Raw genomic sequence first — 18332 nt, 5'->3', positions numbered from 1 at the left:
TATAAATATAATAATAATAATAATAATATATATTTCTCGCGGAACGGATTCGGACTAAAATTCAATAAGTTCAATAATTATTACCGATTTCAAAATGTTTTTATTTCATATTTTGACTTGTCTCTGAAAAACTATTTATTAACTATACAGTATATCTAAAACATCGACGGTTTGCTGAATGAACCAGATATACAGACTTAAATCTAAATATAAATAGATATTGAATCTGTTAAAATGTTAATTAGATAAAAGAAAGCTACATATTATAAATCGTTTTTTAAGTTGAATAACATTTAAAAAGACCTATATATACCAACATTAAATTGAGATTTACCGCGTTCATACTTTTGTTTAATACTTTCGCGATTCAATGATCAAAAATAGCACGGTTAAACCTAAATGTATGGTATAAAATGTATATATTATGAAAGTTTTAAGTGTATTTACTAGTATTTTTATTAATTTTAATCTAGTATTACTCTTTCACACGTATATATTGTATATTTAAGTAATAAAAGCATCTGCAAACTATGCAATTTCTACTTTAAAACTTTTAGCTATTATTATTACTACTATTAACTATTAAGATAAATATATGTGAATGTAGATACAGATATATATTTTTTAAAATTTGTATTAGTAAATTGTTTAATACTTATTCTACGAAAATTGTAATGTTATTGCATTAAGTATATTTAATTTAAGCTTTATACTACGCTAGACAAATTGTGTTTCCACTATTATTTAACATAGTAATATAACATATGATGTAATATGTAATTAATAATCAATATTATGTTAAAGATTATTTACCGATTTTAGATTCGTTCATGATTATCATATATTATTGATTTTTTACAGAAAGTTAATAGAAAAAATGTGGAAAGTTAATAATAAATAAGCTTCGTTCGTATACACGTACACATTTTAATCATTTTTTTTCTTAAGTCTTCCTCAATGATAAAGACAAAGTTAAGTATCGTTAAACCTTATGAAAGATGATACGTTCCTAGTTTATTTAAATTAAGAAATAAATAGTATTCTATTTGTGGCTCTACGGAAAAGGATGTACGTAGGTACCTACAGGCCTATTCTATCTGGTACTCTTATTAACATGGGTATTGGGTAATGGGTAGATCATCTGCCCGTGACGTATACATTTTTGTTGCCATATACTTCAACATTTCACAGATAATAGCAAACCTAACTTATAAGTTTATAATACTACAGTTCATTATATTTTTAATGGGAACATCTATCTTACTCGTTGATGAATTGTTATTTAAATCTTATTCTTTAATTAATATTATATTTAATGCCAAGCAAAATATTCGAAAGGTGAAAGTTCAACCCTAATATTGTATTCTTAATGAAGACGTTCTTTATAAACTTAACACTTTTAAAATAACAAAGGAATCAACTTACATTATCTTTGCTTTAAATAAATCTTTTTAATGTTATCTGCTTTTTCGGTCTGAAGAAAACAACATTTTCTCTTATTTTGATTTGATTAGAGACAAAAGGTATTTAACTCTATTTTTAAAACTGATCATATTTTTATAACCACTAGTAGTGGGTTCGATTGAATCCACATAATACAGTCATATGAAGAAAATTCTGCTATAAGTAACAAAGCAACTTAAGCTCTAATTTAAAGCGATAAGCGCCTCTAAGGTAAGCTTGAAGTGACCACCATTAGTTCCTACACTTAGTTTAAACATAAAATGCCGCCACCTTCCTCCCTCTGACACCTATACGGCTTATAAAATATTAATTATGAGCGACGTTAAAATCAGCAACTTTTGCCGCAGAAGACAAATATAATTGCCGCTGTACCAATAGACCCGAATTAAGTATTAACGTCGCGCATAGAAGACGATCTACACGTAGTAGACGTCAAAGGAGAGCGTCGCTCAGACGAGCGCGGGCTGGTCGCGCGCACAGGGGGCGGCGGCGGGGGCGGAGGGGGGCGTGCCCGGCGTGCTGACGGCGGACGACAGCCGCACGCCACCACTCTCCGACACCACCACGCCGTTGTGGACTGCGCTGTGTTCCGTGTCTGCGTACGGTGTCGTCAGGATTTGCAAACGCTGGAACAAATAAATTTTTGTAATACCCTATAATAACTACAACAAGTTTAGTCTCTGATTGGTTGATTAGTTGGCGAATGGCAAGCAAATGAAAATATGATTACGAACTTTTTACGATACATGTCGACCCATGCCCGTTATCATTTATGTCATACGTCATCTTGGTGACATGATGACCATATTAACAATTCATTATTGCCAAAATTTCATAACTACGTAGTTGGTCCCAAAGTTCTGTCACTGGCACATTATTTTCCAATTTCGAAGACGATTTAAAAAAAGTTTAATTGCATTCCATTTTTGAATGTTTGTCAATTATTAAAAAACAAAAGTTATCATTTTCCGCGATTTTTCACGATGGAGTGGACCGTGAAAGAAAACCGAATAGCAGTTTTAGCGTTGCACCGCTGTGGACACTCGCCGAATACCATTTTCAAGTTGCTCAAAAATTTAAAAATATCGCTTAGGTTTGTGTATCGTACTATAAATAGGTACAATGAAGTTTCAAGTGTTGAGGATAAGAAAAGAACTGGCCGGTCACGCTCCGCAAGGACACCAGCAGTGATCAAAGCAATCAAGGCACGCATACGAAGGAATCCTGTCCGAAAACAGAAGCTGATGGCATTGCAGATGGGGGTCAGCAGAAAAACTATCAAAAAGGTGTTAAACGAAGACCTTAAGTTGCGAGCTTACAAAAAAAGAGTGGACACCTACTTAATGCTCGTCTAAAAGCAATAAGATTCAAAAGATCCCGGGTGTTGTTGAAACGGTACGCGAAAAATCGACATCGTGATATACTCTTTACGGACGAAAAAATTTTCGGTATAGAAGAAAAGTACAATAAACAGAATGATAGAGTGTATGCTGGGAGCTCTGAAGAAGCAGCAAAAAAAGTTCCGCGGGTGCAACATGGGCATCATCCATCTTCAGTGATGGTCTGGTTAGGAGTCTCCTACTACGGACCAACTGAGGTTCATTTTTGCGAAAAAGGGTCAAAATCAGTGCAAAAGTGTACCAAGAGTCGGTTTTGGATCAGCATGTCAAAGACCTGCCCAACACGTTATTTTCAGGACATCACTTTGTGTTCCAGCAAGATTCTACACCTGCACATAAAGCCAAGACCACTCAAGCCTGGTTCGAGCGTCAAAACATCGACTTCATAAGACATGAAGATTGGCCTTCCTCCAGTCCGGACCTTAATCCTCTGGACTATAAAATTTGGCAAGTCTTAGAGAGGAAGGTATGTGCTAAGCCCCATAAAAATTTGGACACTCTAAAGTCAGCTATAATAAAAGCAGTCGCTGAAATAGACATGAATATGGTGCGTGCTGCGATAGACGACTGGCCGCGGCGACTAAATAATTTTAAGTTAATATAATTCCTTATTAAATGTTCTTTCATATAATATATAATTTATAAAAAACGGATTGGTACTTTTCTTTTTATCACTATTTTCATATATGACAGAACTTTGGGACCGACTACGTAGAATAAAGAAATGTCTGAAATTAATTATAAAGCTTATTGCTTAAAACACTCACCTCTAAGAAAGTTCCTTTAGTAGTGAGGATCTTGTAGATGGCCACGGCGGGTATACAGATGACGCTAGAGCCTGCGATGAACCAGCCAAGCGCGTTCGCCCAGAATGGATACACGTAGTTATCATACTGTAAAGGCTCATAATCCATGAGACCATACGCAGTTATAAATAAGAGGAATGCAGGAGCAACGAAACGCCAGCAGATTCTCCAGTACAGACCGGGTCGGAAACCAATCATGTCGCGGATATCTTCGCAGAATCTCTCAGTACCTGTAGAAAAAATAAACAGTCTATGCTATTATGCAAACTAAAGTTTGTTTGTTTGATTGAACATACTGAACTCAAGATTTGAAACATCTTTTTCCGTTATGTATATTATTAGCTCATTTATCGAGACAGATCACGTTACAATCCATCAGCAGTATTAGGTTTATACTATGGTCTATTGATTTACAAGTAAAATTAAACTTTATTGCAAATTTTATATCACAATTAGGACTAAAAAACGATATAAAGCGCATATAAATGTTCGTGCATACACGTGACGGAAGTATTACATTTTTACGTTACAATAAAACCTTACCATTTCTTCATGTTAATTATATTATTAAAGAACACAAACTCTTATGAATCCATAATATTAGTCAAATTCAAATGAACTCCAATAGTATAAATTAAGTGGCCAACCAAACCTTATCAATGAACAAACATACCATAGATCCAAGAAACAGCGATTGCTTCAAAGAAAACAGCAACAAGCATTGAATATCCAGCTGCATATCGATCAAGCAATTGGAAGAAGTAGAAGCCTCCTTTGGTGCAAGAGGTCAACCCGACGATGAAGTAGAGAGTGAAGAGACAGGCCACGAACAGTTCTCGATGTCGTCCAATTGGAGGAAACTCGTCACTTAGGGCAGTTATTATTGCCTCTGATCCACCGAACTGCAATAAAATAATGATTTTATAAAAAGAGAAAAATCTATCTGCGTATAATATTCTCGTATAAATTATAGGTATGGTAACTTGTTTGAGAATATGAAAATAAATACTAATATCTATACTAGTTTTATAGCTGTGTAAATTAACTCTATCTTTTGCTCTTTCACCACCTAACCAATGAACCGAATTTTAAATGGTAAATGAACATGACACAACAACAATGACAACTCCAAGGAAGGACGGTGGTAGCTTCACCTAATTGTAAAACGATGATTCAAAAGTGCTGGTAAAAACCTACTTGAATAAAGTTTATTTTGATTTTGATTTTTTTTGGACATAGGCTACTTGTTTGCCTCACACATGAAAACAAAACCCCCAAAACGCGAGAGAAGCCGCGGGCAACAACTAGTTTAATTATAAAATACTCACAGAGCTATCCAGTCCTAGCGTGAGTAACATCATAAAGAATATGAGTGCCCAGAATGTAGATCCAGGCATAGTCGCTATAGCAGCTGGGTACACGATAAATACTAGACCCGGTCCTTCAGTGGCCACATCTTGAACGTCCTTGCCTGACGCGTGGGCCATGTAACCCAGCACGCTGAAGATAACAAACCCAGCAATGAATGATGTGCAAGAATTGATCACGCTAGTTAGAATCGCGTCCCTGGAAATTTTGGAATTATCAAAAATAGTACAAATTAAGTAGTTATTCCAGCTTATAATTGGAAATGATGCAATTGATACATACTGGTACACATTGTTATGATATTTATTGTAAGAAGCATAAGCCAAGAGAACGCCAAATCCAGGACCCAAAGAAAAAAATACTTGTGTCGCCGCGTCGACCCAAACCTGTCAATAAAACGGTACATTATAATTACTTTCTACTTTGATTATCACAATAATCAAAGACATTCTTTACCTGTGGTTGGGTAATAGCTTCAAAATTTGGACTTAAGTAATACTGAATACCAGTAGCAGAGCCCGGTAATGTTATTCCACGGACTAGCAGTATTAGAAGTACAGCGTATGGGAATAAAGCTGTGAACCAAACAACCTAAAAAAGATAAAACTTTAAATACACAAACAGAAAAGAAAACACTTTCTTCCTATATAAAAAATATATACTTTGCCAGATGTGCTGATGCCTTTCCACAGTGAGAAATAACAAATTATGTAAACCGCCAGAAGACATAGGGCCATGTCCCACTTGATGGGACCCAAATCATGTAAGCCTTCACTCCTGTGCAGTTCCAGTATTGCCCGACTGAAAATATAATTATATTTTAGAAAAGTATTTAATTAGCTCCAAGATATGGACAGTGTAAAACTTACTTAAAATATTCTGAAGCTGCTGATGTAAATGGTGTCGTTTGTGGAGTGTTTGGCGCTGAAGAGTTGTGGTGGCGTGTTGTTTTGTTTACATTTACAGACTCCCAATTAGCTTCGAACTACAAACATATGACTCGTATCTTATGTCCATTAAAATTCATATAAAATTCGATTTCTATAACCAGTTTTTTTATATAATTACGCGAAATTATGCAAACAGAAAACCGTATTGAGTTTTTTGAATGTTTAAAGTAATTTAAAAAGTTTGCATTTGTTTTTCTCACCGGTTGACATGCAGGTGTATTCCACTCATTATTGCAGTTGGTCCAAGGTAGCATGGTGGTGAACGACGCGAAGAAAAATCGTAAAGCCCAAGCGATTATGACATTGTAATAAAAGTCCACGTAGAATGCAATCAGAACCACCGCGTATCCAATACCTTAGGATATAAATTATTTATTAGATAAAAGCTATTTAATATTTACACATTCTTGCCACCTTTCCTCGCGGTCAAGATTTATACAGTAACTATATATAAGCATTTCATGTTATTAATTCTTATGTTAATAAAGGTAATATTTTAGCTAATATAGAATAATTAGATTTAAAAGAAAGTTAAATGCAACACAAAGTAATAAGTTTTTCTACAAATAACAATTATTTAGGTAAGATTAGTAGAGATTACACGCCGTCTGTTTCACAGTGAACGAGACGTATATACATTTCTGTATGCTTTATTACCTAATATTAATGTAATTTAAAACACAAAAAAATATATACGTCTATGAAATATTTATTGAGAGTGATAAAGCAATTAAGAAAATAAAACGACGAAATAGAGCGACAAATTTGAAACGCTTGATAGAAAAAAATATGTTTCGAGAAAGCTAGAAGCTTTTCAGTTCCAGTCCATTACCAATTTTATTCTTCAAAATCATATCGGAGCCACTCAGCCGAGACGTGACAAGTGAAATGAAATCACCGGCCATAAGCCGACCTCGCAAATCTGCAGTCTTTTGAAAGCGTATGGAGCACTTAAGGGGAGCCGAGAAATGGTGTCAATTATGGGTGTTAAGTGCAAGACTCGGGAGGACCGCGACGCGAATGATATGATCTTTATTTTATTCCAAGAACAATATCGTAAGGGTGGCAGTAACATAAGAAAAGACGGCAAGAATGATAAACGATTGAATTATAGATACCTAGAGATTTCTTTTGTTATACCCTAAAAAACAAAAGGTTACCAAAAAATATTAAAAAATATATACAAAAACACTGTGTAAATGAGGTTTAAAATATACACTAAAAATAATAAATATGTATTTGTGCAATTTAGGAGTTAATTCTTTTGAATAATATGTAATACTAAAATGGAAAATTAGTTTTATTATAGGTACATTTAAAAATATATAAAGTGACAATAGTGTAATAGGAGCTATAAATCAAGATCGCGGAGACATTGAGCCCGCATAAAGACTATAAGAAATACAAGACTGAATGAAGTGGTCGTAAATTCACAATGCTTTCATGTATTGAATAAAAGATATTTTATTTGAAGCTGTAATAATCTCTTTATACTACATGAAATAAAATATAAAAAAAATGTATAATTCGAAAGGTTGTTGAATTACAGAGAAGAACTTAATAGAAATAAATATTAATAAATAATTTTGACAGCAGATGATCCTAATAATGATGAAATCATTAACACTCCATAGTATAAAACAAAGTCGCTAAACGATCTGTCCCGATTTAAAAGAATTTTAAAATTACACATCGGATTTTGATGCTGTTTTATTTTAATAGATAGAGTGATTCGAGGTGGAGATTTTTGTATGTAATACATGGCCAATATAGTAAAGAATAAACATTCTGTAGTATATTTAGTATCAGCATTGCACCCGTGCGAAGCCAAGGGTCGCTATTTAAACAATAAAAGTACGATTATGATTCTAATATATGAAATTTTAAAATAAAAATCTTATCTGGTCTTCTGAAAGATATGTATATAATATATATGTAAAACTAAGGTATATTAATTATGGCTGAGTATAGTCGGAAACATTTATATTGATTAAATAACATATGATTTTTTACCTTTAAGCAATGGCACGAGCCTGCCCCAGCAAGTGATGGCTCCTTTGCGATGGAACTGCCCCAAAGCGAGTTCCATGTAGAACAGCGGAATCCCTCCCACGACTAACATGATGCAATACGGCACCAAGAAGGCCCCTGTTATAATCAAAGAACAAAATCAATAAACTTACTTTCAATTTATGAAAAAATGGAACTTAATAATACACCGCTATGTAATTTTTTGTGACTTTCTGAACAATCTAAAACTATTGTAAGCCAAGAAATTGACAACTATTTCAGCACGAACATATAAAGAAATACACATAACATATTACATATAGGTATATTTAAATTGAGCTGAGATGGCCCAGTGGTTAGAACGCGTGCATCTTAACCGATGATTTCGGGTTAAAACCCAGTCAAGCACCACTATGTACTTATATGTGCTTAATTTGTGGAAGGAAAACATAGTGAGGAAACCTGCATGAGTCTAATATCATCGAAATTCTGCCACATGTGTGAATATGTTCCAAACCCTCTCCTTAATGGGAGAGGAGCCCTTAGCCCAAGAGTGTGAAATTTACAGGCTGTTACTTTTTTTACTTTATAATTTATTATAAAGTAAAATATATATTCTATTAAATTTATAATTTTAATATGAAATATTTAAATTATAAATTGAATAGAAATTGATTTCTAAATGAATCGTTAATCCTCTTTAGTATTTTTTTCCACCGTACTTTTAAAGCAATCTCAGATCATAGATCGCAATTCTCAAGGCAATAATTTCATATTGGCTCCCTCAGAGGGTGGAAGGAGAGTGGAGCAAATTGTGCTATAATTGGCCTTTTAAGTCGCATTTACTTAGAACAAGCTTTTATGATTCTCGAGACATTTCGCTATATAAGTGTTATTGTCTGCGTAGGTACGCCTTTAGAATGATATAACAGTTATCAGTGAATCTATAATTCTTCTACTTATACTATGTATATGGATGTACTTCTTTATCTATGATTTTTGCGCTTTGTGCAAGCCGGTTTGGATTGACGCTTTAATATGTTATAACAAAGCGTTACCCCTAACTCATATATCTACTTATTCTTCTTCATTTCCATGGCAAATTGATTTTGATACGGTTTTTTTAGTAAATAGAGTGATTCGAGACGAAGATTTTTGTATATATGGAGCATATAGGAAAGAAATACTGATAATTTTAGAAGTTCAATCGGTGGAATCTTTGCTGGATAATGTGATATCTAAACTGTATTATTTAATTAGATTATATTTTATATCTGTTTGTTTCCCAAATATTAAATAAATAAATAAATAAGTTTTTGATGTGATGTCGTAAATAAACAAATTCTGTAGTATATTATGTATCATGTATCATGTAAAAGAAAGCTAAGGCTTGAGTCAGAACATTGCCAACTGTGAACTTTATACCACAGTCGTAATATTTTTCAGAATTATTTCAACGATTTTAATATTAAATGTAAAGACAATTTAAATTAGATTTTAATTTGATTTCACGCATCGTATGCGTAAGGATGTAGATCATTATAATATTGTTAAGTACCTAATAACAGTGACGCGGGATGAGTAATACCTGAATGAGACAATTGTTAAATAGGGCTCATCCGTTAGAGAGCTAAGAATACATCTTGAATGATTCTATCAGTAGCAATTTACCCAAGACGATATTTCGTGTAAAATCATGTTTCGAAATGAATGACAGTAATAAAACGACGCTGATGAATGCTTACTGAATGATTGAAAGACGAAAACAACTATATAACGAGTACCTTAAATGATCATTCTTAATATGGATAGAAATACTTATTCCATAATATTTTTAGTCGGAAACTTCTTTAAAGATACTTAATCTACTCTGCTTCATCTAGTGCCTAGATATCAGATCAAGCTTCAGATCTCGAGATCGTGGTTTCAAACCCTAGGTCTGGCTGATTAAAAGTTATTAAGTTTTTTTCAAGAAAAATTCTCATTAAACTCTTTCGGATTGTGTTGAATTTTGTAATCTCATTGTAACTTGTGTACTGTAATCTGTTCTCTGTACTTGGACAGGCTCTATCAAGATTGAACGGAAATCTGTTAAGATGACATTCTAGTGTCCAATGTAATCGATGGACGATTGATCTTAAGGTCTTTTCAATTACAGACAGCACTTATACTTCATTTTGCCTGAATTTAGAAACAGCAAAATTATTTATCGTGCAGATATTTTGTAGTAACAAAAAAATATACTGAATTTTCACTTCAAAACTATCCCATCATAATAATAAAAAAAAAAAACACAAATTATCTTAACATTAAAATAATAGCAGATACTAATTAATCCGAATGTATCATAGTGAGACATCTCGGTTTCACGGTATAAACAATATAAAAAAAAAATCATATTGTACATTATTCCTCTCTATATTGAGCTTAGGGGATGGAAAGGGGATTTATTTTATTGCCGGATGCAACAGGTCACTGAATGAACCCATCTTAAGTTCCATAAGTCGGCCAAAGTGAAGTGTTCCAATGTTTCCTTGTCGCTTAACTTGGATAATAGGATTTTGATAGCGAGCTATCCTAAAAGATTTATGCGTCTTGTAAGTTACTTTTAGTGTAGTTCATTCTACTCCATAATACATATTTATATGTACATCTAATACAATAAGAAAAGTCTTTGAGACAGTTGGATTCAAAAAAAATGTTGTCGACTTTTTACCTACTACTTTTTAAATAAAAGGTCATTTATTTACTATTTTAGGAACATATTAGACTTTTTTTAAGAGTAAAATATCATTTAAGTACATAAAATGTTTACATTTATAAAACATTTCTGTCCGTTATCCGAAACATAACTAATTGTTCAAAGAACGGATTCTTTACATTTTTGAATTTTTGTTATTATATTGAAACTGACCTCGTTAACGTATCTTTACATAAACTATTATATAATTGTGATACCCCAAATTCATTTGTTTTAAATCCTCATATAGTTAATAACTGTTTCATGAGAAAAAATGTTGCTATTATGTAAATCTTTTGACAAAAAGTGTATTAAATAGAAGCAACGTCACATTGAAATAGTCAACCATTTAAAATAAATTCAAATTGTAAAAATTCTTGTTCAATTCCTCCATCTAAGCCGTCTGGACTTAGGATAATGAAATATCTCCGGCTATTCCCGGCGGATCGCGAATGATTGGGCATTACGAGATTTCCATCGAACTGTTTCAGGTATTAAATCATCCCCGGGTAGGACGGTGCGTTGACGGAAACGTGTTTATTATGGACTGATTGAATAGATTACTTAGAAAATTCAATTACGTAATTTAATAGCTATGGAATTATGTGCTCCAATAGAATTATTTATTTTATAATCGCAAGTAAAAGTTTGTTAGGATGTTGGCTTTCTGATTTCGAAAAGAAAATTTGGAGGCTATACTCCATCACGTTGTACAACTACACGTATTACAGAATTTTATTCGACAAGTGCAGGTTTCCTCACAATGTGTACCGTCGAGGATGAAATTGAATTAATATAGACACATTAGTGACATAAAAATTCAACGGTACTTTCCTGGGATTGCTTGCAACCTTGGCGTTTTATGTTGCAATTCATGTTCTAACTGTAGTCATCTCATGTTTATGTATTGTAAATACGAATAAAAGTGAATATATTTTTCTGTTTGTCTTCCATGTTTCTAACGATTTAATCGAGTTGGATTTGTCACATTTTTGAATAGCACCACCGAACTTAAATTAATTGGTCGTAGGTAGAGACGTATCGGAAAATTGCTAAAAAAACCATATAAAGCAACATTAAATATTAATAGCGTATGCCGATTTTGTCCCAGTGATTATGTAGTATGTATTCCATATTGTCCTTATTTTAAATCGCGGCCCTATATCATTAGATAAGTGTCGCGTTGGTTAGCGTCTAGCTTTCAGATCTCAGAAATCCTGGGCTTAGGATCAAGAAATTCTTAATGGACGCTCGTAAAAAGTAGCCATATGTATTTATGAGCCGTAAAAGTGCGTACGAGCACGTAGTGCCACCAAAAACCTAACAACGCGGTCATTACATTTATATAGAAAAAATATCGCTAACTATGGTGGAGAAAATTGACTACCATTATTGACCAGTGATTTCACTAAAGATTAAGAAATATAAAGTTTATAAAGTGAGTTCTTACAAGAAACGCAATTTTCATTCGCCTAATTACATAATTATTTGACTGTTTTTGACAGAAATATTACATATAATGTTGTCTTAAATTTTCACAATGATTACACATTTAAATAAAACTAGTTATAACTATTATAATTATTTTTGGCATCCCGACGTTTCGAGTACTTTACAGCGTTCGTAGTCACGGGTAGACTATAATTAATATACGCGATTCAAATCCGTTATAACTAGTATTATTTAAATATTACATCTGTTACATCTGTTTACAGTGTAGTTACTGCTGTCCTCGAAATCGAGTTTTTGCGATATCTTTTCCTCGGCTTTTTTTTCCAAAATTCTACTATATAGTATACATACACTTTACAATTAATTCAGTACTATACTTTATATTGTATTGGACACCACATATAGAAAATAAATAAATACTACATGGATTAAGTCTAAAGAAAGAGGTGTACAATTTTGGCGACCCTATCGCTACATAGTTCTCGATCTCTTCCAGGCAACCAACGATGTATGTTACGATAGAACATGAGACGTGTGGTGTTTAGCACCCTGTACTGACTGATTAATTCATAATTAAATTGTAATAATCAAATAATAAATTGTTATGATTTCGTCATTCGTCCAAATATAAAGAAGAACTAACGATATGCCGCTGCTTTACGACACAAAACCACATCTAACTAACTACTATATTTATTTATTATGTTTATATCTGCTATGTGCACCCTATGTGCACCCTACAGGTTGCCTGGAAGAGATCGCTGTGTTAGCGATAAAACCGCCTCTTGTGGATCTTTCTTAATCGTTTCTAAATTATTTATTTATTGGTGTACAATAAAGAGTATTTTGATTTGATTTTGATCTTGACAAACACAAACGAAAATCAGTTATTTATGAAATAAAGCCTAATCAATTATGATACCTTCCATTACGTACTCAAAATGTCAGTGTGACCGAACCGTGACGCGAGGACACATGATGAAGTGCCGGCCCGACCAATTACCGGACGAAATTTCAAAACTGATTACGCACCATAACCTCCTATCGAAATGATTCGTTTTAATCATCATAATTGATATTCGAATGCTTAATGTAATGCAGTAGATTTGAATTGAAAACATTTGGAATTTAAGACACGCATTGTCAACAACGATACTTACGATACAATAATTTCAAACATTTGTTTTTTTTTACGTAAAACCTATAATCATTTATTAGACAATTTTAGCGGTATTCTATTGAAATTTAAATGAATTCAGCTACGAATGAAAGCAATAAAAAATATACAAGTTGTTTTATATTATTTTATTGATTGCAAGTAAGTTGTAATATTTATTTGCTTGAACTGAAATTATGTTTATAGATTGTTATTAAAACAATTATATAAAAACAACATTACAATTTTATTAATAAATATCATCTATTAGTTAGTATAATTTCTCTATAAAAAATTACATTATAGATGTACAAAAAAATTATCTGCTATAATTTGAGCTCCTACATAACACGACGCTCTCAAAGCCTCAAGTTCATAACTATTCGAAATTCAATTTCACCCCGACCGACGCGTTTAAGCGCCGCTAAATAAATTTCCGGCGATGACCCTTTGAGGGACATCACGAGATAACATTGATATAGAATTGATATTTAATTAGATCTGGGGCAGACTATCGGCTCCAGATGACCCCCCTCCATTACCTTATTACCCCCATTATTGCGTTACTAATTTTCCTGCACATCGAGTAGCTAACGAAGTTTCTCGAAGCGTCGTGTAAAGGGAGCTTTCTGATTGTCAATTACTGGCTCTTGGACGCCCAAAGAGTCGGTGCGGTACAAAGAAGAAAGAGAAGGATGTAATTAGTGATGTAGAAACTTTGTTCCTCTTGTGGTAGTTGCAGAACTTTCATGTTTTGTTTTTGATATGAGATTTATGATTATGTGGAGAACGCTCCTTTATTTGTAAAGTACATCAATTAAAACTTACATATTTTTTAGTGTAAGTTAATAAATAAATTCTTATCCGTAGATAAACGCATATTGATAATGATAGAACTAACAAATCACAGAAAGTATTGTTTTTTTTTTCAAAAGTAATTATGTATGCTTACCGACAACGGCTGTAAAAACTAAACGTCAGAAATATTTAATTTCAAAAAAAGAATTTCAAAACAACGTTTCATTTTACGCTGAACGCATTTTTTTTTGTATACCTATTACTTTTAATGCACAAATTGATATCGTCGGCGTAGTGTTGCCGTTGACAAAAGACAAAGATCAAACGAAGGAAGCTCATTTATTTGTTTCCGGACACATCAGAAACGGACATTTAGCCGGGGACCACTAGCGCCCGCACCGAGCGTTTCATTTCCGTCTGTTTATAACACTTCAGCTTATTAAAAATATTAATACACCTACTGATCTAGATGTGATTGGTCAAAATCTCAAATCATCAATGAACAAATAAGCATATAGGTATGAGTAGTAAAGTGTTTTAGTGTCGTATTATATCTAAAGATATATTCAATATTAATCAATAGCTATACAGTAAAGCCGACCAATAAAAAAATCGATTTAAATGGAATATTTGAATCGAAGTTTTGTTCATCTTAACGCCTTAATTGATTGAAATAAAGCATATATTAATTGGCACATAATATGTTTGTTCAGTCTCTATGACAATGCGTGTTTTCGTAAGCTCATGCTTATCATTAAAATGCAATCAAATCATTATAATTGCACCCACGAACTCCTCATTAATCAACAACACTGACTCCATGGTCACCAATGTCTAAATCATTAGCAGCGTAAAATGATGCAAAATGCGTAAAAATAACAAACTCATTTATTGCAAATTGAATAAATGAAATTCTGAAGAAAATTAGACAAAATACTTGAACTTGAACTTACTATTTTACCCTATTTATTTTCTTTACTTGAAAAGGAACATTACTAAATTCACAATATTATTTTTTAAAAAATTTCGTTAATATGATCATAAAAGTAGCTCTGGAACTAACATGCATATAACGATAGAAAAGGTTTTCGATATGTGGCGATGTTTTCTTTCATAAAAATATTTTTACCGGTTCTATAGTTGAAAATGTCCTAAGGCGATTGTTTCAATCCCAAAGCGTGCTTGCTTGAATCGGATTTCAACCTTACAATTTGAATGTTTTCTATTATCCTTTTGTGAACATTTAGGTACCACAGGTTATCTTGTTACTGTATAAGTGGATTATCAGTTAACTGAAGTATATTTCTAATAAGTAAACAATGACATGTACTACATAGAACTATCATAATAATACTTTTAAAATACCACAATTTGACTACGAAAATAGTATAATTATATAAAAAAATATTGGTCTAGTTAATCATCTTAAATAAAAGGAATTTATATCAGATATAACACTTACAAAAGTAAATAGTTCTAATGAAGCTAATTGCGTAAATACCATTTTAAAAATTATAGAAGAAATAAATTTACATCATTCATCCCTTTCTGTCATAAAGACAAGTAAGAAAGTATGATTATTATTAGTATCCAGGAGAGAATAATCTCACGAAACAAAACACAACCAACTCGGGAACACAAATATCGTATCCAGTATACAAGCATCCAAATGTACTTGATGTTAACCATGGGCTCGCTCACGCTCAGGCATGAAAGCACCGAGTGTCATTATCGACTCAGTCATCGAGAGTCCTCCACCAGTCCCTGAGCAATTAGAATTGCACCTCGAGAATACGAACTTATATCAACTTGTACACCTATTACGTATTCGTGTTCCTATGAGGTGAAATAGGTTTTAAAAACGAGGTTGAATATGAGTGGAGTCTGGTCCATTTTTCAAACATAATTAATTAATATATGAGTCGAGATGGCCCAGTGAGTCGAGATGGCCCAGTGGTTACAACGCGTGCCTCTTAACCGATGATTGCGGGTTCAAACCTAGACAAGCACCGCTGTTTCATGTGCTTTATTTGTCTTTATAATTGATCTCGTGCTCTGCGGTGAAGGAAAACATCGTTTGTCACCTGCTTGTGACAAATTTCATAGAAATTTTGCCACATGTGTTTTCCACCAACCCGCATTTGAACAGCGTGGTGGAATATGTTCCAAACCTTCTCCTCAAAGGGAGAGGAGGCCTTTAGCCCAGCAGTGGGAATTTACAGGCTGTTGTTGTTGTTTTTTGTAATTAATATACGACCGATACGAAATTGCTCGCTGATTAGAACATTGTAAAGCACTAGTTAGCATAACTGCATTCGTGTATGTTATGACACGTTTAAATACGTTTTTATATTTCAAATCGTATTCGGAGGTGAAGGAAAACTTCGTAAGGACTTTGTTTCGGGTTCTTCTTCCATGTTAGTATAAACTATCCCGCATTAGGTCAGAAGTTAGAAATGAGCTATAAATAAAATCGTAGCTTTATATTAAATTTTATAACCAAGATTCTAAGGTTAGAATAACACTATAAAAGTAATCAAATAATTTCCGTACGAAAGTTTATTTTTTTTTCACACACATACAAAAAGTTTAATCCCCATAAATAGAATACTTTTTTAATGTTACTAGTAGAAAAATTTAATCTAAATCTTTAATCAGAGATAAAACTAAAGTTATTTGTAAACCATAGTCAAAATAAAAAGTTTTTAATTTCCATAAATATTTCAATGCTATTAAAATTAATCGCGTTGTTATCTCATAGCTAAAATGTTTATGATAGGTATTCTGGAAGTGGATTCCCTATTGAAAAGTCTAGTCTTTTATAGTGTTATTCTCTATGCATAAGATCTATGTGTTCAATTTAAAGCTCTTCTTTGTCAGACATTAAACCGGATATTATTACCCTGTATATTCTTCTAATAAACTCTGTATCCATCACTACAAAATGTTCTGATACTATACGAAGAGAACACACCGTATTTTTCATTTGGTATAAACGTGAATACGTCTTTCAAGTCGAAAACAGACCGACAATTAGCGCGGTTAGAGGTTGCAAGAGGTAGTAAGAGGTGGCAAGAGGCGGTAAGGGGCACTTAGCATTCATGCCGGCGTTTCATCACCTCGCCGCAGCGCACCTCTTACACGCTGATTTAGTCGGGATAACGTAATAATGCAGGGATAAGTGAAGTCCTAAAGATCTGTTACACTCAACGTATAAAAGAATTTATAAAATACGTTTGTAACGCTTAAAAAGGTTATTATTAAAAATGTAAATGAATTGTTTCGTATACGATAGCTCGTCCAGACCAAAATTGCATTAAATACTGAATAAATGCAAAATAAAACTTAATATTAATACCATTTTCCAAAAATGAATATTCAAATATTGTCAACTTGACACGTCAAATTTATTGTATTTTCTTTTTGGAGCTTTAACCCGCAGGGGTGATTTCTCTTAATTTTTTTTTTATTGGTATAAAAACTTACCTCCTCCGTTCTTGTAGCACAGGTAGGGAAATCGCCACACGTTGGCAAGGTCGACAGCAAAGCCGATGACTGACAGCAAAAAGTCCACCTTCTTGCCCCATGTCTCGCGCTCGCCGACGCCCGGCGTCGGGGTCTTCAGCGACATTCTAATAACGGTCGGATTGCCGCCACAGGCTAAACAAAAAAAAATATTTTTTTTAATTTTATAAATAACGCAAACGGAAATATTTTATTATATCAAAGATGCCTGGATGACAAGTTGCAATCTTCGTTCGGAATCTACGAGTTGTATTAACTGGCTCATTATAGAAAAAAGACAAAAATAGATTTTATAAAGATCGTAACACGTACGGGCGACAAGCACTTGACCTTTGACTTTTAATTAATAAGGAGTGAATAATCGGCCCTTGAGTCCACTCCATTAGGATATGGCGTATGGAGTGACAAATGTTATAACGAGCGCGCTGGACAGTGGACACCACTCCAGCTGACCAACGAATTACGTGTAGGGTTGAACAAAATTTATGTTCATTATTTTATTTTATATTTTACTACGAATCTTACATCATTTATAAGTATACGCAGTAGTAGTTAATTATAATTTCAACTAATCCTATTATGACACTTTATTATGATATGAAATAAAAATTTACAAATCTGTATACTGTGTTGAATAGTTACCTAAGTTTCTTTATTTATGAT

The 18332-nt window shown here is 33.1% G+C and overlaps 1 protein-coding gene across 1 annotated transcript; it reads right to left on the bottom strand.

Annotated features, from left to right (window-relative positions):
• Window positions 1-1140: 1140 nt before the first annotated feature.
• Window positions 1141-18047, bottom strand: LOC124533867 (sodium-dependent dopamine transporter). Its single transcript, XM_047109414.1, has 12 exons — window positions 17982-18047; window positions 17631-17804; window positions 8002-8136; window positions 6189-6343; window positions 5908-6023; window positions 5701-5839; window positions 5495-5629; window positions 5321-5424; window positions 4999-5236; window positions 4344-4572; window positions 3632-3900; window positions 1141-2090 (listed from the first exon to the last, which is right to left on the bottom strand). Exons 2-12 carry the CDS (start codon window positions 17773-17775, stop codon window positions 1914-1916), a joined length of 1842 nt encoding a protein of 613 aa, XP_046965370.1. The 5' UTR covers window positions 17776-17804; window positions 17982-18047; the 3' UTR covers window positions 1141-1913.
• Between the last annotated feature and the right edge of the window lie 285 nt (window positions 18048-18332).

This window comes from Vanessa cardui, chromosome 11, assembly GCF_905220365.1.
Source record: "Vanessa cardui chromosome 11, ilVanCard2.1, whole genome shotgun sequence".
NCBI classification, from domain to species: domain Eukaryota; kingdom Metazoa; phylum Arthropoda; class Insecta; order Lepidoptera; family Nymphalidae; genus Vanessa; species Vanessa cardui.
This window is presented reverse-complemented; position numbering and strand designations above follow the sequence as displayed.